General features: G+C 38.6%; 1 protein-coding gene across 50 annotated transcripts in view; it reads left to right on the forward strand.

Moving 5' to 3' along the window:
- NRCAM (neuronal cell adhesion molecule) overlaps window positions 1-23,696 on the forward strand; it is a 363,078-nt gene that overhangs the window by 242,782 nt on the left and 96,600 nt on the right. For 40 of the 50 annotated variants that reach the window (XM_087873218.1, XM_087873226.1, XM_087873236.1 and 37 more), the window contains 3 exons: window positions 20,203-20,373; window positions 21,125-21,181; window positions 23,315-23,426. In XM_087873218.1, the coding sequence (XP_087729344.1) occupies window positions 20,203-20,373; window positions 21,125-21,181; window positions 23,315-23,426 (340 nt within the window). The remainder of the gene's footprint in view (window positions 1-20,202; window positions 20,374-21,124; window positions 21,182-23,314; window positions 23,427-23,696) is intronic. The other 10 variants (XM_060687086.2, XM_087873242.1, XM_087873239.1 and 7 more) reach the window with 1 other exon arrangement.

Raw genomic sequence — 23,696 nt, forward strand, 5'->3', positions numbered from 1 at the left:
TGCCATGCTTACCTGCCTTCCCGGTGGTCCCCGTAGCCAGGCCCGCTTGCCTGCCTTCGCAAGCTGGTCTTGGGGACACTGGGAAGGCTGCGTGGAAGGCAGGGAAGCATGGCAGGGCTACGGGCTGCGGGGAAGGGAGTAGGGGAGGCAGGCTGGGATGGTAGGGGCGGGGGGGCAGGGGCAGCTAGGTAGGCTGCGACTTGCAGGCTTACCTGGCAGGCGCAGTACTTCAGGCAGGCAAGCTGCAAGCGAGGATCCACACAGTAAAAGTGAGGAGTGACTGGGTGGAGGGGGGCGGGGCGAGTGAGTGTCGGGCGGCTGGGGCGAGCGAGTGGGACTGGTTCGGGGGCATGGCCAGCCAGCAGCAACCCACCACTGCTGCGAGGCCAATAAATACAAACAAACACCGAACCGTTTGTTACATTACTGGCTCGCCCACCACTCGCCCCGCCCTGCCCCCACTATTTATTGGCAAGGTGCGGGGCGAGCCAGCAATTTAACAAACGGTTTGGCCAAACAACCTAGAACCGGCAGAATCCCACCACTGCATCTCCGGCGTCTCCAACACTCGAGTGGATTGGCTGAGTGTCAGGTTTCGATGCTATCTCAAAATAAATGAATTTCCAAACTGCTGATCTTTAAGGAAATTTTCTCTTTATTCGAGCACAGCGATCTGATCCTGGCTCTTTCGCGGTCAGTACTGACCTTTGCCCCCCAATCCCTCCCTTTCCAATCCCCAGTTCTCTGCTTCTCATTGGCTATCTTCCAAGTCACTTTCCTGATCTCTTCTTCGTCAGATCACAGGAATGTCTCCCCCCTCTCCCATCTCCGAGGAGACAGAATCTTCAAAGGGATTTAGTAGGCAAGAGTTCAAGCTTCTCCTCTCTTTATATATGTCAGTGCTGGGACGCTGACATTGAGCAGAACTACCATTGATAGTGGCATCTGCAACCTGATCTTTTCCTGCAAATCACAGCCAAATTTGGTCATCCTCAGATAGACCTGTTTGTCAGTCCAACAATTGTGAATCTTCCGCAATTCTTCACCAGGTTTTGGATGCCAGGAGCTGAGGGGACCAATGCCCTCTGTTGTCGGTGCCCTTCGGACCTCCTCTTCGCCTTTCCTCCAACCCCCTTGATACCGAGAGTAATCCGGAAGATCCTGGAGGAGGGGCCGGAAGTCATTCTCATCGCTCCTTACTGGCCCCGCCAAACCTGGTTCACAGACCTCATAAGCCTGTCACTCACTCATCCCTGGAGGATTCTTCCAGACCGGATCTCCCTCCGCCAGGGGGCCGTCTACCACCCGGATCCTCAGTGATTCCAACTGGCCGCCTGGCACTTGAAAGGGAGATCCTGAAGAAGGACTGATTCTCATCCAGGGTGATATCTACGCTCCTGGCTTCTTGCTGCCCATCTACGACCTGCATATACAATGCAACGTGGTCTTCATTCCATCGCTGATGTCACAAGACTGGGACTGCCCCTATATCAGCATCCATTCCCCAGGTTTTAGATTTCCTTCAGGAGGGTTTAGATGTGGGTCTAGCCGTTAACACTCTCCGCCAGCAGGTAGCTGCCCTGGCAACTGTGCTGCCATGTGATGGGGCCGCAATGCTTTCTCAACATCTCCGGATTCATTGTTTCCTGAAGGGGGCATCCAACCTTCGCCCTCCTCCAGTCCACAGATATCCCTCTTGGGATCTCAGCCTAGTTCTGCAGTCCTTGATGGCCTTACCCTTCGAGCCACTGGGCTCTGCCAATTTCAAGCTCCTGACCTTCAAAGTAGCCTTTTTGGTAGTGATGACTTCCGCTCGTCGCATTTCGGAACTGGCTGCCCTTTCAGTTCGTAAGGACTTATGCATTTTTCATTCTGACCGAGTCATTCTACGTCTGGACCCTACCTTTCTCCCTAAAATCAACACCTGGTTTTACAGGGCCCAGGAAGTCATTCTACCCGATTTTTATCCTAAACCCAGACACCCCAGTGAATGTCGCTGGCACTCCTTGGATGTCTGCAGAGCTCTGCGCAAGTACATCGACAGGATGGCTCCGTTCCGGAAGTCGGAATCATTGTTCATTTCTTTTCAGCCCAGTTCCCTGGGCACAAAAGGGTCACCCTGCACTATCGGTTGATGGCTCAAGGCTTGTATTGCCATTGCCTACGATCAGCAGAAAAAGCTTCAACCTGGCCATATTACAGCCCACTTGACGAGAAGCGCGGCCACAATCGCGGCTTGGGCCACCCAGGCTTCTCTCCTTGAAATCTGCAGGCCGGCCACTCAGGCCTCCCCTACACCCTTTATCCAAAACTACAAACTGGACAAGTTTGCCTCAGCCAAGGCAGCCTTTGGTCGCAGGGTGCTCCAATAGTTTCTTACCGCTGAACGGGCATCTGAATCTTCTTCTTCCCACCCTAGGGATATTTATCTTGGATAAATCCCATTGCTTGGACTCTTTAAGCAGTGCACAGGAGAAGAACGTTGGACTTACCTGAGCGTTCCTTCTATGTACACTGTGTTAGAGTCCAAACCCTTCCTATATCTGCGGGGTCCCGGCTTGTATTAACTGTGTTTCCGTTTAAGGTTTTGTCTTCTTCAGATCCGGACCCTCATTAACAAATTGGAGCTATACAGGAAGAGGAGGTGTGTTTAAGCAAATGTCAACTCAGTCTCTGGCCAATCAGACGAGGATAACCCATTGTTTGGACTCTCACGTAGCGCACATAGAAGGAACACTCACCTAAGTCCAACGTTCCTTCTGCACATGTGCAGAAGCATCCGGGTGGGTGGGTGGACCCTCCCGCCGCCGCTACCAGTTCGCCCAATCCAGGGCGAACCGTTAGCAATCCACCACTTCTATAACTTCAGGACCACTTATTCCCATTAGTATTGACCAGATCAATTAGACATACCAAATTGAAACAGGTGCAGGTCCCATACTTCTGCAAAGTTTGGGGAACTGAGATAAGACTGTGCTATTTTCTGTTGTAGCACCAGCATTAGGGAACTACCTCTGCATGGCGATCAGATTGGTTTCTTCTTTGTTGGTCTTTTGGAAACTTGAATTATTTTGGAGAGCTTTCCCCTGATATGAATTGTTGTCATCTTTAGTTTTATTTATTTATAGTTTATATTGTATGGTCCTTATTCTTCTGTTGTTTTTGTAGTTTTATCCTTTACAGTGGATGGTTTAGTTTGTAAATGTTCTATGTAAACCTCCAAGAGTCTTTTTTATTTTATAGAAATATTTTAAATGCACACATTCAGTGCTATGGGAATGAGTTCAAGTTGTGCAGCAGGACAAGCAACAAAAGTTTGCAGTGTAGTGCAAACGCCAATCTTTTTGTATATGTGCTGCACTGTTGCACACAAATATGTATATGGCAACACTTCTTTTTTTTTTTTTTTTTGAATTTGATTTTTATTATAACATATAGTAATACAATCGGTACATTTTCGGTTCATTGGTGCAATTATATACATATATACATCTACATGCATTATTGCTTGTCTTTTGTTGGTATTGTTTCTTGAAGCTAGATTTAATTTCAATACACTTAAAGATAATGGTGCTCAACTCTCTAAGACTAAATATAATACTATTCATATAGATTTTGTTCATTAGTTAATATTTAATCTCTATTACCTTCTTTATTTCTTTCCCCCATCCATTCGTACCACATGTCCCACACGCTATAAAATTCTGAATCTTCTCTGTCATTAATTTCTGAAGTCAATTTGTTCATTTCGGCGCACTCCAATATTTTTCCAATAACATGTTCTTGAGGTGGTATTTGTTTTTCTTTCCAATACTGGGCAAAGGAAATTCTAGCAGCTGTCAGAATATGTATAATTAAATACTTTTTTTTTTTTTGCATATTCAGTTTTCAAAATTCCCAGGAGAAAAGCTTTTGGGTCGAAATCAAAATTTTCTTTTATTATTTCTCTAATCCACACCCATATCATCCTCCAGAATTTTTGTGCCTGATTACATGTCCACCAGCAATGATAAAAAGTACCCTGCTGATGGTCACATTTCCAACATTTAGGGCTCGAATTGGGGTAGATCTTCGCTATCCTAGCTGGGGCCATGTGCCATCTATAAAACAGCTTGTATTGGTTTTCCTTATAAGCCGTCGCCTTTGTCATTTTAAGATTATTATTCCATATTGAGTCCCATTCGTTCAGATTTATATTCTGTCCTATATTTTTGGCCCATGCTAACATCGGTTCTTTAACTACTTCCTCTGCCATATCGTACTCCAATAAGTAATTATATAATTTGGCTAGAATTTTGTCGTCCGTACCCATCCATATCTTGTCGAATCCATTTATGCTCATCTCAATGCCAAATTCCTCCTTATCTTTTTTATATCTGGATTTAATTTGGTTATATGGCCACCAGTCGATAGAAATACCTTGTTCCATCAATTCTTCCCTTGTTTTAAGGTTCCCTCCCCCATCTAATAATTCATTGTATCTGACCGTTTTACCCATTTCTAATACATTTGGATATATTATAGCCTCCATGGTGGAAAGCCATCTCAGAATTTTCCTATAGTGCTTCTGTCTTATCTCTCCCCATATTTGTATCAAGATCTCCCTTATTTTATGTCTATGGAAGTAAGTTTTTATCTTCTTTCCAGTATCCCAGAGATATGCATGCCAACCCTTCTGGAGATCATACCCTTCTAAGGTTAACAGTCTTTTATTTCTCAGGGTTGCCCATTCTTTCAGCCATACTAGGTTTGCAGCTTTTTGATATAACTCCCATTTAGGTAATCCAAAACCCCCTCTTTCCTTCTTGTCCTGTAAATTCCTAATTGCTATCCTTGGTTTCTTTCCCTCCCAAATAAATTTCCTGATGATGCTATTGAGCTCCAGAAAGAATTTTTTATCTAATTTAACAGGGACTGTTCGGAATAGATACAATAACTTGGGTAATATGCTCATTTTTATTGCCGCGATTCTGCCTAATAATGATATCTGTAATCTTCCCCACTTTTCCAGATCCTGTTTAATATTTCTAATCAATGGTAAATAATTATCCTCTTTGAGGGCCGAGCACCTTGATGAAATCCAGACCCCCAGGTATTTTACCTTCTTGGCGGTTTGGATCTCCATTGATTCTTCCAGTACTTTTTTCCTCACCTCCGTCATATTTTTTGTTAATAATTTAGTTTTGGATTTATTTAATTTAAGGCCTGCTACCTCCCCATAATTGCCCAATTCTTCCAAAATTTTAGTGCCTGATTCTAATGGTTCTTCCATGATTAATACCACATCATCTGCAAATGCCTGTGTCTTATATATCTCTTTTCTGATTGTCAGACCCTTTATTTCATTATTGTTCCTAATCTTTCTCAAGAATACTTCTAGTGCTAAGATAAATAGAAGTGGGGATAGAGGGTACCCTTGTCGGACCCCTTTTCTAATTTGAAAAGCCTTAGTTAATTCTCCATTCAGTAATATGTTAGCCTTTTGTTTTTGATAGATTGTGGATATCGTATTGACAAAATTTGATCCGAATTCCATTTGGATAATTTGTTGTTTCATAAATTGCCAATTAAGATTGTCGAATGCCTTTTGGGCGTCGACAAAGACCAATGCCATTTCTTTGTTCGGGTGTTCCTCATAGTATTCCAATATGTCTATTATCATCCTTGTATTGTTCCTGATTTGCCTCCCAGGAAGGAATCCATTTTGGTCACTGTGTATTAATTTATTCAAAATTATTTTTAGCCTTCCTGCTAAAATACCCATATAGATTTTGTAGTCCGTATTCAGGAGGGATATCGGTCTGTAATTTTTAATTAATTTTGGGTCTTCTCCTTCTTTTTGGAGGAGAGTAATATACGCCTCTCTCCATGATTCTGGAATTTTGGATTCTGTTAGGGCCTCATTATAAATTTCTAACAACTTTGGTAACAAAATTTCTCCCAAATCCGAATTTTTATAAAATTCCCCTGGAAGTCCATCTGGGCCTGGGGATTTGTTCTTTTTAAGTTTGGATATTACCATCCTTAATTCTGTCATCGTTATTTCTTTATTAAGTATTTCTTTATCCTCTTCCCCAATTTTTGGAAGGTTTTCTTTTGACAAGTATTGGACCACCTTTTCCTTAGGAATTTGTTCTTCCGCATACAGAGCCGCATAATACTCTCGGGCAATCTCCAATTTATCTTCCTGTTTATTGTTGAGGTGGCCTTCCGGGTCTTCCAATTGATGAATTATGCCTTTCTCTTTTTCTTTTTTTAACCTATAGGACAGCCACCTGCCCGGTTTGTTTGCATTTTCAAAATAATATTGTTTGGTTCGTTTCATTTTGTACGCCAATTCCTCTTGATCTATAACATTTAATTTGTGCCGTATAACCATCCAATTTTCTTTAACATCCTTATTATCTGGTTTATGTTGTAGTTCCCTCTCGGCTTTCCCTAATTCTTCTATCAGTGCCTTCTGCCTCTCTCTTCTTTCCTTATTCCTGTGTGCACTATACGATATTGCTAGTCCTCTTATATATGCTTTCATTGTATCCCATATGATACCTCGAGATGTTACTTCCTTTTCATTTACTTCAAAAAATAGATTTAATTCTTTTTTTACTTTCTCAACATTTTGCTTGTCCTTTAGAAATTGATTATTTAATCTCCATCTTGTATTTCTTCTCTTGTGCGTACATTCCCATTTAACCTCTAATGGATTATGGTCTGCCCAAATGTTGGGCATGATTTCTGTTGACTTAATATCTAACCCTATATCTCTGCTTATCCACATCATATCAATCCTAGACCAAGATTTCTTAGGATTAGAATAATATGTATACTGCCTCTGATATGGGTGCAAAACCCGCCAAATATCCACTAGATTGAGTTCTTCTACCATATCAAAGAATGGTTTTGGTAAATTTTTTCTCTTTTTCTTTTTACCTTTGGTCCCCTTATAATCTCTATTTGAATCTATTACCCCATTAAAATCGCCAATTATGCAAATCTTGCTCTTATCCATCATGCTTAATCTCTCTCCTAATTTTTTATAAAAGTCTCCTAGGTTTTCATTCGGGGCATAAATTGCTGTTAATAAGATTGGACTGTTACCTCTTTTAACTTCCACCATTAATACCCTTCCCTTCGGGTCTGCATATTTTAGTTCGGCTTTTATTCCCTTCTTGATGTACAATGCTACTCCCCTTTTCTTTTTATCAGCTAGGGATGCATAAAGATTCCCCAATTTCTTATATTCCAAATATTTTTGATTTTCCTTTTTAATATGGACCTCTTGAAGGCACACTATATCCATATTTTGTTTAGCTAATTTTGTAAAAAAAAATTTCCTCTTTTTGTTATCATTTAGGCCATTTACGTTAACCGATATCAATTTCCAATCATCCATCTCTTAATTTTTGTATACTATCCTAATACTTCTTGGCACGTGTGACTCTTTGTGGACTTTGGTCTTTCTTTGTCTCCTTACTATCCTTATCTTCCTCCTCCTTTTCCTTCGATGTCCCTTCTTTCTCTCTTATCTGCTGGGTTGCTTCTTCTTTCGATGTTTCCACCTCTAACTCCTCTTTACTACTTTGATCCTCTTCAGATGCTCGTAATTGATCCAGGAACTCTTGAGCTGCTACTAAGCTATCTATCTTAACTTTATTCCCTTGCCACGTGATCCACATGCCTTCTGGTAAGATCCACCTGAAGAGAATATTCCTTTTGTTTAATTGAGTAGCCAAAAACCTATAATCTCTCCTTATCTCCCTTACCCTCCTTGGGATTTGTTTCAATATAATCACCTCCTTTCCCTTATACATGATTGGCTCATCTCTTGCCATACTATAGAGGATATCCTTTACCTTCTTCCTTGCGAATCTTATATGCACCTCCCTTGGCAATTTATTTCTTCGTGCATAATTTGTCTGGACCCTATACGCCTCGTCAATTTCCTTTATAATGTCCAATTTATCTTGTTGCAACACCTCAGCAATTAATTCTGCCATCACCTGGCACAGATCTTCTTCCTTATCTTCCGCAATGTTTTGGAAACGGAGGTAAAAGGAGGCTCGATCCATTTCCAATTGGGTAATTGAGTCTGCCAATTCCCTGTTCTGTTCCATCAGTTTTTGGTCAACCGTATCTAATTTTTTTTCCTGTTGTTCCATTTTAACTTCCATCTTTTTAATCTTCTGTGTATTAGTTTGTATCGATTCCTGTATGCCAATCATTTTTTGATCTAATGCCCTAATATCTGTCTTCAATTCAGTATGGTTACTAGACATTTTTTCTTGTAACATAATCATCGTGTCCTGTATTGCTGTCAATGTTGATTGCATTGCTTGCATTGTGGGTAGCATTCCTGATTTCTCCATTTTAGAGAAACCTTCAGTCAATTTCTGTGTAGCAGGTGATGTCGTTGTGATCATGGGATTTGAGGATGTTTTCTTTCCTGTTTTTGTCACCGTGGATGAGAAGCTCATCATCTCTTTTAATACCTCTTTCTGTTTTCTTGTTATATTTTCAATGTTTTTCCAAATTGTCATCCACCAATATTTAACTGCCTCAATCAAATGAATTTATATTATATCGTTCCCTTCCGTTCCACTATTCAATATTGTTTAGTAATACAACGAATCAATAATTCAAATTTTTATCTGTTGCACAAACCTATCTTGTAATAAATCACCTATTAATCAATTAATAGTTAAGCTAATTTGAACTAAGATAACCCTCTCACCTGCTACCACTACTTAAGCAAATTATCTTTACCTACTCTTATTTAACACTTAAGCACTGATGACTTTCTAATATATCTTAAGCAATCTAAGTACACATATAGATAATTAATTATGCAATCTCAATATTCAATATTTTAAGTTATAAAAAGCTAATCAAAATTAAGAATCAATAATTGAAAGAAGAGAGGAGGAGAAGAAAGGGAAAGATCCAATTATAGAATATAAAAGATTATAGCGTATATAAATTCCTTAATAAAAAAATCTAAAAAGTACTTAATAAATTTTAAATAAGTTCACAATTAATTTAGATTATCTAAAATGGAATATGTAATATATATAATATTAATATAGATATATACTTGTAGATATATAAATTTTCTAATGTTTTTTTTCCCTTTGTTGTTGTTATTTGCCCAACTCGTTGATTGATTAATTGCTCAATACCTTCTCTCAGTCATAAAAGAGCACAGCGGAAAAGCAACCAAAGATATAAAAAAATTCTTTTACAATGATGCAGCAGGCACGCTTTGCTGTATGATCTGCTTCGCGTTGCTCTTAAGTTCAATCACTCTCCATTTGCATTGTCATTCAGATTTCATCAGCCATATATCTTCCCCAAGTGCTCCTTCTCAGTCTCTTAGCTCAAGACAGTCTTATTATTAGTCCTGACAGCTACTGCACTTCCAAAATCCAGTTCCTTTGTTCAATTAGTTTATTCCATACTCTTAACTTTCCAGAGTTTGTTTGCTCGAAACAAAGTATCAATCCAATCCACTGAAGGCTCCGTCTCCCTTTCTAAAAGTATCCTCAGTCTCGCCAGTACGTCTGCGATTTCATCTCCCACCAATCTCCTCCAACCTCACAATCGCCGCCAATTCCTTCCAGGATCCTTCTTATCCGACGCAGCCAGCACAATCCAATTGAACTCACTCCGAGCGTGTTTAAGGGAGAGTAGTACGAATGATCATAGGCACCAACTTCACTGAAATCCTCTTGCTTCCTGTCTTTTGTTGGCTATCACAGCTTCAAGTCTGCCATTTAAAGCAGACGCGCCGCGTTAGTTTGACAGCGGTAGTCAGTCCAGCAGAGAGTGCTTGCTCCTCACCGCTCTGCCTGCTGACACCCCGCTATCGTCCGCGGAGCTCTCCGAGCTCCCACGCCTCAAAGGGACCCCCAAACGCGACAAAAAAGTGGTGCTGCAAGCAGCGATCGCTGTCACAGCGCCATTTCGCTGGGATTCACCAACCGGAAGTCCGTATATGGCAACACTTCTATCACAAAAGCATAATTCAAGTTTCATCATTATGACAAAATGTAGCTTGCTACAGAATGTTGTGGTTCAACTAATTAGAAATTTATGACTTTCATGGCAATCAGAGGCTTATAACAGGTAATCTTTGGCCTAGCATGTTAGATTTAGTCTCCAATTTAGAACAGTTATTTGATAATCTGAAAATATAGGTAGTCCTCGACTTATTACCATAATGAAGCCAACTCATTACAGTCATGGTGGTCATAAAAGCAGGTCATTAGGTAACAGACCTCATTTTATGACCTTTTTTGTGGTAGTCATTAAGCAAATCACCATGGTCATTAACTAAATGCACAATTTTAAGAAAACCCATTGTTCACTATGGGACATTTTTGCCAAAAACAGAAAGCAAATACCAGTTTTGAGCAAAAAATGTTATAAATTGTGGTCACATGACGATGGACCACTGCAAACAGCTGAATATGCAGATTGTTCTGTGACTGAAATGCGGTCATATGACCATGGAAGGCAGCCATGAGAACTTCAGCAGAGAATTATAAGTACATTTTGGAGTATCGGTTGTAACTTTGATAGGGCATTAAGCAACCAGTTGTTAGTCAAAGAGTTCCTCTCTAGAGTCTTTTTTGTTAGTCCTTGACTGTGATCACCTTCTGGTTTGTCAGAGCTTAGTTGCCACGTTTAATCTCCACAGGTAGGAGAAGTCATTAGGTTGATGTTAACTATATAATATATTTCTGAATGAATTTGTAAGGCCCTGCCTCTCCTCTCTGCTCAAGAAAGTAGAACTCTTTTTATTTTTTAGTTATTTTTCTATTTTTTATTATATAAAATACAAAAAAGAAAAGAAAATAGGAAATTAAGGGAGGGAAAAGGGAATGGGGAAAAGGGGGTGTGAAATACAAGGGGGAAGAGAAAAAGGAAGAAAAGGGGACATTGACTTCCAACACTTCTTAGCATAGTGCAAGATAAACACACTCAAACCTCAAATTTTTGCTTTTACACACTATATAACTAGTCATTTCTATAACACCAAATCTTTCTAATCAACAAAACCAAGGTCAAAGTTTCATTTTTTTTCTTCACAAGCACAAATTCCATAAGTGATATCCAAATAAGAACATATTTTTCTCTTTAAATAAAGTAATCAGTTTAACCATTCCTGCTTTTTCTTCCTTGCTATGGAAATAATGTATATTTCTATTTGCACCTAGTAATCTTTGTGAACTGTCATCATTTTTATTTACAAAATTTATTGTATTCTTTCAAATTCTTTGGCCTTATTGAAAAAAAGTCCTTCAAAGTACTAAACTTTTTAAAAATAAAAAAACACTTTTTTAAAAAAAAATCAAAAATTTCGAATACATCTTATTCTTTGACTTCTTAACAGACAAGCTTTAAATATCAATATTGCATTTAGCTCCCTCCCTCCAAACTACCCTTATAGATTTTGTTTTCCTTTTATAAACATCATTTTAACATACAGAATTTTTGTTTAAACTGGTATATCATTTTCTTTAACTTTCTCTTAATACGGGTACTCTCAGATACCCATATACACTTTCAATAGCTTTTGCTTACTGTAAGAGTTACTTAAGCATTATATATATATGTAAAAAAGTTTTTTTCAAATTTTGGGTCAAACCTTTCTTTCAGTTATACATATCAAGCAGAGAAAAATGCATTCTGATTCCAGTCACACCTTCCAGTTTATCTTCATGGAGTAAAATATTTTTCTTCTCTGAAGGTATCAAAAACTTGTAGATCTTTCTTTTTATCACGAGATCCTCAACCTTGTTAATGTCCTTAATGAAAAAGTCCCAATTTTTTATTTTTTTTCAACACTCTTCTTTCAGTTGTGTTGAGAGGTTTATATTTGAACCCTAGTAAAGGTGAAAATGAAAGTTATTATCCGGTTCTTCCAAGTTTGTGATACACTCCTCTGCATTTTCAGCTACTTGTGAAGTTGCCTCTGCAGTTTGGTAACATTCTCCACATGTTGCATCTCAGAAGTACTTTGAAAGGATTTTTTTATCATCAGAAAACAACTGGTCAATAAATTAGCATATTTTATTTAGAGACCTTTCAAATATATCTCTAATACTTTGCTCTACCATCTTGGCTTCCTCTTTTAGTCAGAATCTGAAGATTTTAGCCACCCACAGCTGAGAAGATCAAGCTACCAATTACTACAATAGTAAATTAAAATCACAGCTTTCAATCTTTATCTTTCTCCATCAGCCTTTTTTTCCCCATCAGCACACTTCTTTATTTGGCTTGCCTTAGCAGCCTTCTTCCCTGTTCTTTAAGACAAAAGAAATCCCTAAAATGGCACTGGACTTAAGATAGAATAATAATCATTTAAGGTGATTAAGAAAAGGAAGGCATAACTTACTATCCGTTTGAAAGGTGAATTTCAAAACGATGGCTTCTTCAACCCCCAAACAGATTGCAGCCCCTCCCCTCCCAGCTTTTGGCATGTAGATAGCTTTGGAGTTCAACTCCAGAAACAGTTTGCCAGTTTACAGCTGTATTGAAGGATTCCGAGTGGAAGTTCTTCGACACACCCTGAACGTTGGATCATAAAGGCTGATGGGAAACCAGTCCCCTCAGTTAGAAGGCAGAAGAGCAGCACCCCAGGGAGAAATCCTTCGGAGATTTCTCCCTATGCATGTGTTCAGTTAGCCATGTTCCCAGGAAGTCAAGAAAGTAGAACTCTTTGGACACATTGATGCAAAATCTTTGGGATACAATGAAAGCTTATACCAGAGGTCTGATAATAGATTATACAAAGAAAAGAAATATTAAGAAAAGACAAGCTTATAAAGCACTAGAGGATGATTACAAGAAACTCGAAAAGGAACTTCAGAAGTTTCCACAAAAGAAGGATATTAAAATAAAAATGGATATAACTAAACATAAAATGGGGTTAATAGAAAAAGAAGACTTAGCACAAAAAATCAGAAGTGCTAAACAGAACTATTTTGAAGATGCCAACAAACCAAGTAGATGGTTAGAATATAAATTGAAAAAAAGAGAGAGAATCAAGAAAAATAACACAACTAATAGATGACCAAGGACAAATTAGATTTGGGAATAAAGAGAAAAAAGAAATAATACAAGAATACTATAGAAAACTGTATGAGCAAGAAAATATAAAGGAGGAAAATGTTAAACGATACTTGCAAAAGGCGAATTTACCCCAGATTCCTAAAGACATTGAAATGATGTTAGAAGAAAATATAACAATGATGGAACTAACGGAAGCACTTAAAAAACAAAAGAATGGGAAGGCACCAGGCCTGGACGGACTGCCAGCCTAATATTATAAGACATTACAGGAATCGTTGAGTCTCCCATTGTTAGAAGTTATGAATGTAAGCTATGTTAAAGAGGAAAATACCCAAGTCATGGTCAGAAGCATACATTACACTTGTTCCAAAAGGGGATACTGACCCACAACAAATCAAAAATTATAGGCCTATTTCCCTGCTAAATTCAGATTATAAAATTTTTGCTTCAATATTGGCAGAAAGACTTAAAAGATATTTAAATAATTTCATACATTCTGACCAAAACGGGTCGCTGCCAAAAAGACAGATTAGAAACAATATGAGGATAATTCTGGATACTTTGGAATATTATGAGGCACATCCTGAAAAGCAAATGGCTCTGATATTTCTAGATGCACAGAAGCCTTTGATAATGTCAATTGGCGATTTATGTTACTTCAATTGGAGCAGATGGGCTTTGGTAGAAAATTCACTTAAGCAATAGAAGCCATACACTATAAACAAACAGCAAAAATAATGATAAATGGAGAATTGACAGAGTCTATTGAGATAAAAAAAGGAACGAGACAAGGCTGTCCACTGTCCCCTCTGTTGTTTGTATTAACATTAGAAGTGCTAAATAAAAATATTAGAGAAGAAAAAGATATAAAAGGAATGAAAATTCGAAAGGAAGAATATAAATTGCAAGCGTTCGCAGATGACCTGGTTTTTAGTCTTGAAGATCCTTTAGAGTCAATAATTACATTGATAGACAAAATAGGAGAGTTTGGAAAAGTAGCAGGTTTGAAAATTAATAAAGATAAAACAAAGATCTTGACAAAAAATATGTTAATAAAACAAAAAGAAGAATTGGCGGAAATATCAGCGATGCAGGTCATAAATAAGGTTAAATATTTGGGGATATATTTGACAGCAAGATGTAGCACACTTAAAGAGAATAACTATAATAAACTCAAACAACAGATTGGGACAGACTTGGCAAAATGGGAAAATTTACAACTATCATTGATAGGGAGAATATCGACAATTAAAATGAATATACTACCTAGAATTCTATATTTGTTCCAGACAATTCTAATTAGACTGGGAAAAGATTATTTTGATCATTTGAATAAAATAATGTTAAAATATATTTGGCAGAGTAAAATGGCGAGGATAAAATTGAAATTGTTGCAAGATGCCAGAATAAGAGGAGGTTTTGGTTTGCCTAACTGGGAACTTTATTATCAAGTGAAAAGTTTGATGTGGATTAAAGAATGGATAATGCTAAGAAACATTAGGTTATTGACTTTAGAAGGACATGACTTGTTGGGATGGCACGCTTTTTTATGGTATAAGGGAACAAAAACACAGGGGTATTTTACAAGACATTATATATGAGAGGCTTTGTTACTAAACTGGGAGAAGCTTAAAAAACAACACTATTTAAAAATTCCAGTCTGGTTATCGACGATTTAAGCATTTTCATACTCAATAATATTTAGAAGGGAACAAATCGTTAGATATAGTGTATTATTGAATAAAAAGGGTGAACTTAAATCGAAGCAAGAATTGGAGGAACAAGGTTTAAAGATGAACTGGTTTTCTTATATGCAAGTACATTCTAGATATGATAAAGATTGTAAAACAGAAGGTTTTTATAATAATTTGACTAATTTAGATAAAATTTTAACAGGTTCTGATGAATATATAATTAAAAAACTGTATGGTTATTTATTAGAGGTAAAGTTGGAAGAAGAACAAGTTAAAGAAACAATGATTGCATGGGGGAAAAATTTTGGTTATGGAATTGATGTGTAGAAGCTAAAAGATACTGGATTAAAATCCACACATGGTTGGAAAAAATGATTAAAAAACACATAGACTTTAAGACAGAGATTTTTTTACTAGGGATTGTGCCAGAAATATATAATAGAGAATTGAGATATTTGATTGTGAACGTTTTAACAGCGGCTAGAATTGTGTTTGCTAAAAACTGGAAAAATGAGAAAATACCAACGCAAGATGAAGTTATTAAGAAAATCATGGAATGTGCTGAAATGAGTAAATTGACATTGGAAATTAGAGAACAAGAAGATAAACAATATTATAAGATACGGGATTTATTTTATGGCTAGATAATAAAACATGGAAATGAAATATGAAACATGAAATGAATGTTATAAATATAATACTCAAAAATAATTTTTATGAAGCGATAAAGCCATAGTTAAAGCCCCTCATTTGTGATCTTGTTCAGGAGGGGGGAGCGGACCTGGCAGGTATTATAGAGACCTGGTTGGGCCAGGAGGGGGGGTTCCCCTCGTTGAAATGTGCCCACCAGGTTTCCACACATTCCATCAGCCGAGGTCACAGGGGAGGGGTGGGGGGGTAGCGGTTATTATTAAAGAAGGTCTTAGACCGAGGGAGGCCACTGTTCCTTAGACCGCCGGCTGTGAGCCCCTCCTTGTGAAGTGGGGTCATGGGGTACAGATGGGTTTGCTGATCACGTACCTGGCTCTCTGCCACGTGGCAGCAGCCCTGCCCGAGCTCCTCAACGTTATCGCAGCGGTGGCAGTTGACACCCCTAGACTCATGGTCATGGGGGATTTCAACCTGCCGTCCGTGGGTGAGACGTCTGAGGTGGCTCAGGAGTTCATAGTTTCCATGGCAGCTATGGACCTGATCCAGCTAATTCATGGCCCTCCCACATGGGGGGAAATACGCTGGACCTGGTTTTTGTCTCTGGACAGTGGTTGAGTGATCTTGAGATAGGGGATATAATCACCGAGCCCTTGTCATGGTCAGATCACTCTCTCATTCGCCTTGACCTTCGAACCGCTGCACCTCGCCGCAGGGAGGCGGAGCCGGTAATATGGTTCTGCCCCAGGCGCCTGATGGAGCCCGAGAGGTTCCAGATAGAGCTTGGGCCATTCTCTGAGGCTCTGGCTCACGCCTCGACTGGAGACCTAGTGGCCGCCTGGGACAGGGCGGCCGCTGGAGCTCTGGATTGGGTCATGCCTTTGTGGCCTCTGACCCGGGGCCGATCTCATCTGGCTCCTTGGTTCACTGAGGAGCTAAGGGAGATGAAACGCCGGAAAAGATGCCTAGAGAGTAGCTGGAGGGTCAGTCTTTCTGAATCTGACCGGACACTGGTAAGATCTCATATTAAGAATTACCTAGTGGCGATAAAAGCAGCAAAATGTAATTATTTTGCTGCTCTTATTGCGTCATCAGAGAACCGCCCGGCCTATTTAGGGTGACCCGCTCCTTGCTCCACCAGGGAGCGCGGGAGGACCCCTTGGAGGGGTAGAGCCGAGGACTTTGTACAGTACCTGCATGACAAAATCACTCAGATTCAGGAAGGTATGGACTCCGACTGGGTAGTTTCAGGGGGGATGACGGAGGCAGGTCTTGAGAATGTTATCTGGGATGAGTTTGATCCTGTGACTCCTGACGACATGGACAGGATTCTGGGTAGACTGAACACGACCACATGTTTGTTGGACCCATGTCCCTCCTGGTTAGTGCTGGCTTCTCGGGAGGTGACGCGAGGCTGGCTCCAGGGGATTATAAATGCTTCATTGGGTGAGGGTGACTTCCCCGCCACCTTGAAAGAGGCGGTGATGAGGCCTCTCCTCAAGAAGCCTTCCCTGGACCCAGCAGTGTTGTCTAATTATCGTCCGGTCTCCAATCTTCGCTTTGTGGTGAAGGTTGTTGAGAGTGTGGTTGTGCGACAGCTCCCCCAGCACCTAGATGAAACGATGTATCTGGATCCGTTCCAGTCGGGCTTCAGGCCTGGGGACAGCATGGAAACGGCATTGGTCGTGTTGGTTGATGATCTCTGGAGGGCTCGGGACAGAGGTTGCTCCTCTCTCCTGGTCCTATTAGATCTCTCAGCGGCTTTTGATACCATCAACCATGGTATCATGCTGCACCCGTTGAAAGAGTTAGGGGTGGGGGTGCACTGTATTGCAGTGGTTCTCCTCCTTTCTCTCCGACCGGTTGCAGTCTGTGTTGGCAGGGGGGCAGAGGTTGACCCCGAGGCGCCTCATATGTGGGGTGCCACAAGGGTCGGTCCTCTCGCCCCTTCTGTTCAACATTTATGTAAAGCGGCTGGGCGAGATCATCCGTGGTTTCGGGGTGAAGTACCATCAGTACGCTGACGATACTCAGCTGTACATCTCCACCCCAGACCACCCCAATGATGCCCTTGAAGTGATGTCCCAGTGCCTGGAGGCTGTGCGGATCTGGATGGGGAGAAATAGGCTCAGGCTCAATCCATCTAAGACCGAGTGGCTGTGGTTTCCGACGTCCCGATATAGTCAGTTGGTGCCATCACTGACTATTGGGGGCGAATTGCTGGCCCCCATGGAGAAGGCTCGCAACTTGGGCGTCCTCCTGGATTCAGGCTGTCTTTAGAAGAGCATCTGACAGCCATGACCGGGAGGATTTTTCATCAGGTTCGCCTGATTCGCCAGTTTGTCTGGATGGGACGTGTTACGCACGGTCACTCATGCCTTCATCACTTCCCGCCTGAATTACTGCAACGCTCTCTACATGGGGCTCCCCTTGAGGAGCACCCGGAGGCTCCAACTGGCGCAGAGTGCAGCCACGCGGGTGGTTATGGGAGCGACATGGCGTTCCCATGTAACACCTCTCCTGCGTGAGCTGCACTGGCTCCCAATGGTCTTCCGTGTGCGCTTCAAGGTCTTGGTTACCACCTTTAGAGCTCTCCATGGCTTAGGACCTGGTTATCTACGAGACCGCCTGCTGCCACCAGTAGCCTCCCACCGGCCGGTATGCTCTCATAGAGAGGGGCTCCTCCAAGTGCCGTCGGCCAAGCAATGTCGACTGGCGGCCCCCAGGGGGAGAGCCTTCTCTGTGGGGGCACCTACTATCTGGAATGAGCTCCCCCTGGAGATACGGAGGATCCCGGATCTATGCACCTTCCGCCGCGCTCTTAAAACTCTATCAGGCTGGCCTGGCCTAATTTTTCCCTTTTTTTCCCCTTTTAAAATACAAATTTTAAATTGGTTTTAATTTATTGGGGTGTTTTAAATCTGTCTTCAGCCAAATTATTTAATTCGGTTTTATCCTGTTTTTAAATTTTGTACTTATGTGTTTTTATCTTGTGGCTGTTCACTGCCCTGAGTCCTTCGGGAGTAGGGCGGTATACAAATCAAATAAAACATAAAACATAAACATAAACATAGTTAAATAAATGATAAATGAGGATGTTTATTTGTTTGACAATATGAGAAATTAGATAATTAGTAGACTTTGAATGTGGGGATGAAGCACAAAAGACTTGTAACCGACCGACACCCTGTTTGCAATTGTAATGGATGATGGATTTATGTTTTATGTTTTGTTTAAAAATAAAAAAAAATTCAAAAAAAGAAAGAAAGAAAGTAGAACTCTTGAAAAGATTAGTATTTCAAAAGGAAATTTTTATTGAGAGGCAAGTGATAGCAAGACAAAGAAAGCAGGACCTGAAGATTCCCATGCAATTCCGTTTGGTTAAAACAGAGACCCCTCCCCTCAGTCCAGTGTCGAGTAAGCCAATCTGCAGGTGCAAAGATGTTTTGAGAATCACAGGCTGAGTCTACTAATTTAGTCACTATGTTGAAGAATGAAATAAGATTGGTTTGGCATGATATATTTTTAACAAACCCATGCTAACTGCTAGTTATTACTTTACTCGTTTCTAGGTGTTGGCAGATCTGTTTTTTTATTTTTTCCAGTATCTTTTCCAGTATCTTCCTGGGTTTGATGTTAGGCTGATTGGTCTGTAGTTTCCTGGTCTGTTTTTTTTTTTTCCTTTTTTGAAGATGGCACACCAACACCTGACCCATCACAAGACCTACTGACCTCATGAAGCCCTTATACACAGAAAAACACTTGACACTCTCTAAACTACATTGAAGATGTTACCTAGCCTTGTAATGAAACGTTTGGAAACCAACCCACAAGTTTGGTTGGTTTAGAGAATGAACCTTCACCCTCAATTACTAAAAAATTATTGGTTCTTTTCTTAGCAATGGTACTTAGACAATAGATTTTCAAGAAATATTTGCTTATACTGTTTTAAATACATTTCATATCTTTATTTTTGTCTAATAGTGTATTTTGTCTAATACACATAATAGTGATTGTAGTAATAGTGATTAGTGGAGAATGTTTTCATAGGTTATCTACAGTTAGATATCTCTTTTATAACTTCTGTTGCTGAACATGATTTAATGTAGTCATATTATTGGAATTAATATTCTTTATTAGAATGTCTTACTTCTTTTTAACATTCTGTCTCACTTTAACTATTGTAATTAGATTTTCAATTTTGAATACATAATAAAAATCCTGAAACAAATAAAGTATATCTCCCATGCGTGGAATGAGTTATACCAGGGGTGTCCAACTCGCTTTCATTGAAGGCCGCATGAGGGTTGTATTTGACCTTGGGGGCTGGGGTAGGCATGGCCAAGATGGGCGTGGCCAGGTTAATGTCACTCGTGTTGGTGCCTATGGCGGCCCGAGCGCTCTGCCAGCGAAAACAAGCTCCCAATCTCTGTTTTTGGCTGGGACACCCTCCTGCAACCATTTTCGCTGGCAGAGGCACTGCGGGCCAATCCTTCGCTCTTTTCAGGGTGGCCCCACGGGCCTTGAGTTTGACATCCCTGAGTTATACAAACCATAGTATGAACTGGAACATAGTTCTGAAACTGCCATTGTGATAGAAGTTGTTGTGGAATATATCAGTTTAAAAAAATGTCTCTTAAAGTTAAAAATTCAAGTTGAACTGGATTTTTTGTGGCTATAGAACAGAAGTGTCTTGCCAGAAGAAAATGTTAGTAATTTACATATATGCTTAAAATAATTCTATATTGTGAGCTGGCACTAGATGTTTCATTTCTTATTTTTATAGCTTTTCAAAAGCTGCCTCAAAATAATAGAGTTTCACAAAGCCTAAATGGAGATCTTTATTTTTCTAATATAATACAAGAAGATAGCCGTGAAGATTATATATGTTATGCAAGATTTAACCACACTCAAACTATTCAACAGAAGCAACCTATTTCATTAAAAGTTCAACCAGGTAGGTATGAATTTCTAAATTGGTTTGTAGACATTATATTTAGCCAAAATATAATTTATATTGGTATAGTAGAAAACATTTTCTTGCAAAATTGTGCCTTCTTGCAACATATCAAAATGAAATATTTAGAAAGGAGTCAAAATAATTTGCAATATATCGTTATTACAACTATAACAGTATATGTTGCTATTCTTAAATAGTTTCAGTACTTTTGACATCAGTAGGATTAAGTAATTGCTTAGCAAAATTTCAAGTTTCATTTGAAAACAGTTTGATAAGTTTTTAGGTATGATACCAATTCAGATCCTATTTGCAAGTGAAGTTTCAAGTGATAATCACATCAAAAAAAAAACAAATTGTAGATCAGAAGAGCAACTTATAGCTTCTGTAGCCTGGAAAGATTAAATAATTATATTTCATATTTGTGCCAATTACAACCCTGACCTCTTTGAGAAACTTTCTTGGATGAGGCGGATGGATTTTCCTCAATATTTGGGAATTTCTTGTATAGGGGAACTAACTCTGAAGGAATCAAACATGCTCCTCAGCCAGAGAGGACTATTTCCTATCTTGAGCATGAGAAATCAAAATATATCTATACATGTTGGACACTAAGAAGGGTCACTGATTGTGTTCCAAATTCCTTTGTGCTTGAGGTTAAAAGTATTGGTGTAGTGATAACAGGATTAATTTCTGACTCCCACATTTAATTTTGTTGGCTGCATTCTTCATGATATTCTATTTATTTCAGTGGATTCATTGAATGAAACATTAACTGCTAATATGAGTGACACTGATTTTTATGGTGGTGAGTTTTAGAGATGAATATTATTCCATTCATATAGAATGTAGTCAACTAACATTAATTCATGGCTGATTTCCTCATACTACATTAATTTAGATCTCATTAGAACTGGAGATATGTTAAATAATTTACATAATATTATTAAATTTAGATAATTAGGAAATAACAACAAAATATTTGCATGAATAACATGTTTCATTTTGACCCAAGAATCAACCTAACAATATTTATTTTCATTTTTTTATTTTCTGATGATTCATTATTCCTGGAACTACACAATAGTGCATACTTATTCTAAATAATTAATTTGTTAAAAAGCAATGAAAAACTAGTTGTTCTGTTTAATACCTTACTAAATGTATTGTTAAACTACTTAACAATTTGCATTTGCTACATATTTAAAATTATTCATTCTAATGTGACATTTTGTTTATTTATTTCAGTCCTTTATGAAGGTGGAAAGCTATGGTTCTCATTATAATTATTCTTTCTATAAATATCCACTTTAGTTTTTTTTTAAAAGCAATGAATAAAAAGACAAACCAGCTTGTAATATGTCTATTATACTACCAGCTTTTTAATAAATTTATTAAGCTATGCTTATATAGGTATAATATATTTTTATTATTTATTTTATTTTATTTATTTGATTTGTATACCGCCCTACTCCCGAAGGACTCAGGGCGGTGAACAGCCAACAATAAAATACATAAATACACAAAATTTAAAAACCCGATAAAATCAAATTAAACTTATATTTAGACCATAGGATGGATGCAAATATATAGATATATTACACACACACACATACATGCATGTCTGTCTGTCTGTCTGTCTGTCTGTCTGTCTGTCTGTCTGATATAATAGGCTCCCTTTACTTCACTTTACTTACCTTCAAATGCAATTTGTTTCCTTTTCAGTTGCCCTTGCCCATGACTACTTAAGGAATAGAAACATGTAGACTACTATTTGTCTTCTACTTTTTCATAAAACAGCATTAAAATTAGAACATTTTTGTACTGGCTGATTTGCAATTTTTGTTAGATACAGTGCTTGATAATTTCCCCTTTCCCCTTAAAACAGTAGATAATTTATTTTCTTTGAATGCATAAAGCTCATATGCAAAAAACAGGGCAGGGCAATCTGCTCATTCTGGATTTCTGGAACATACTATTTTTTATAGCATCTTTCTCCCTGGATATACCTTTATTCCATTATTAAAAGTAATCCCCAAGTTAAGAAACTAAGTATGGGCAGATGTTAGTAATCCCTAAAAAATAAAATTATATCAAATTACAGTTCTAGTATTATCTTAAGAGAAGTTGTGGAACTGCCAAGCCTCTTAGGAACCAAGAAATACATATGAAGTTATTTCTGAATAGTTTCCTTTATTGTTCCTTACTTATAGACAGAAATCATGCTAAACTAAGAAACTACTTGCCTCAATATAGATATACTCTGGAAATTGCTAGGCAGGAGCATCCCTCTTACTGTTTTCCTCCCAACCAAATATTTCATGCTTCATTGTCTCTTTGCTTATGGAGTGCAGCCCCTCCTTCCTGGGAATCGAGACTACATTCCACCACAGGAACTAAAGCTGGATTGAGCTACTGTAAATAAGGACTTTATGTCCTCTTTGCATATAACTATTCAAAATTCCATTAATGAGAGCAAGAGTTTGAATATACATGCAAGATAATTAAATTAAATTGTATAACAATTAAAATTAATATATAATTCAAAATCAAAGATTTTCTATGGAAAAGTTTACCCATCATTATAACTCAGTGCCTAGTATTTTCATTGTTGTGTTTTATTTATCCTAAGAGTTTTTATACTAGAGTTAAACAATGAATTTTCCAAGGAAAAGTTGCTTTTGCAATCTGTGGTCAAATTTGCAGTTTAAAAAAAACGATAGGAAAAGCAAAACCTTTATCTCTGTCAAAATTATCTCTTGCCAATATGATTAGGTAATCGAACAAGTATAGAACCCTAGGTAAAACACTTATTTTTATATAATTAACTGAATGTATAAATACATTCATGCATGCATTGCACTGGATACAAAGAATTAGTTTTAGTGTAGATTTTGTTTCCATTTAAATGATATATAATCTTATTTCTTTTTTTTTTTAGTCAGATTTTATTCAGAAAGACAGCCAACTCTTCTAACACCTCCTGGAAATTCAAGTAGCAAAATTGAACTAAGAGGAAAAACTCTCATGCTGGAATGTATTGCAGAAGGATTGTGAGTTGTCATTTTAATCAAGGAAAATAAGAATAATGATACCATTATAAAGCTGGGGATACCTACTATACAACTGGGGGCTATACTGTCTTTTATCTGATCATTCCCCTGGCAGCATCTCTCTCCCAAGGTTTTTCCCACATACCATTATATTTATTATACTTGATCAAATTATACCAAGTGGCAGTACTGCCTTTCAGCCTTGTCCAATTAAGATAACACATAATATATAGGCAATAGAGCCAATAAAATTTAAATACTATATAATAA

Source organism: Pantherophis guttatus, chromosome 7, assembly GCF_059756535.1.
Source record: "Pantherophis guttatus breed Tessera chromosome 7, ASM5975653v1, whole genome shotgun sequence".
Lineage (NCBI taxonomy): Eukaryota > Metazoa > Chordata > Lepidosauria > Squamata > Colubridae > Pantherophis > Pantherophis guttatus.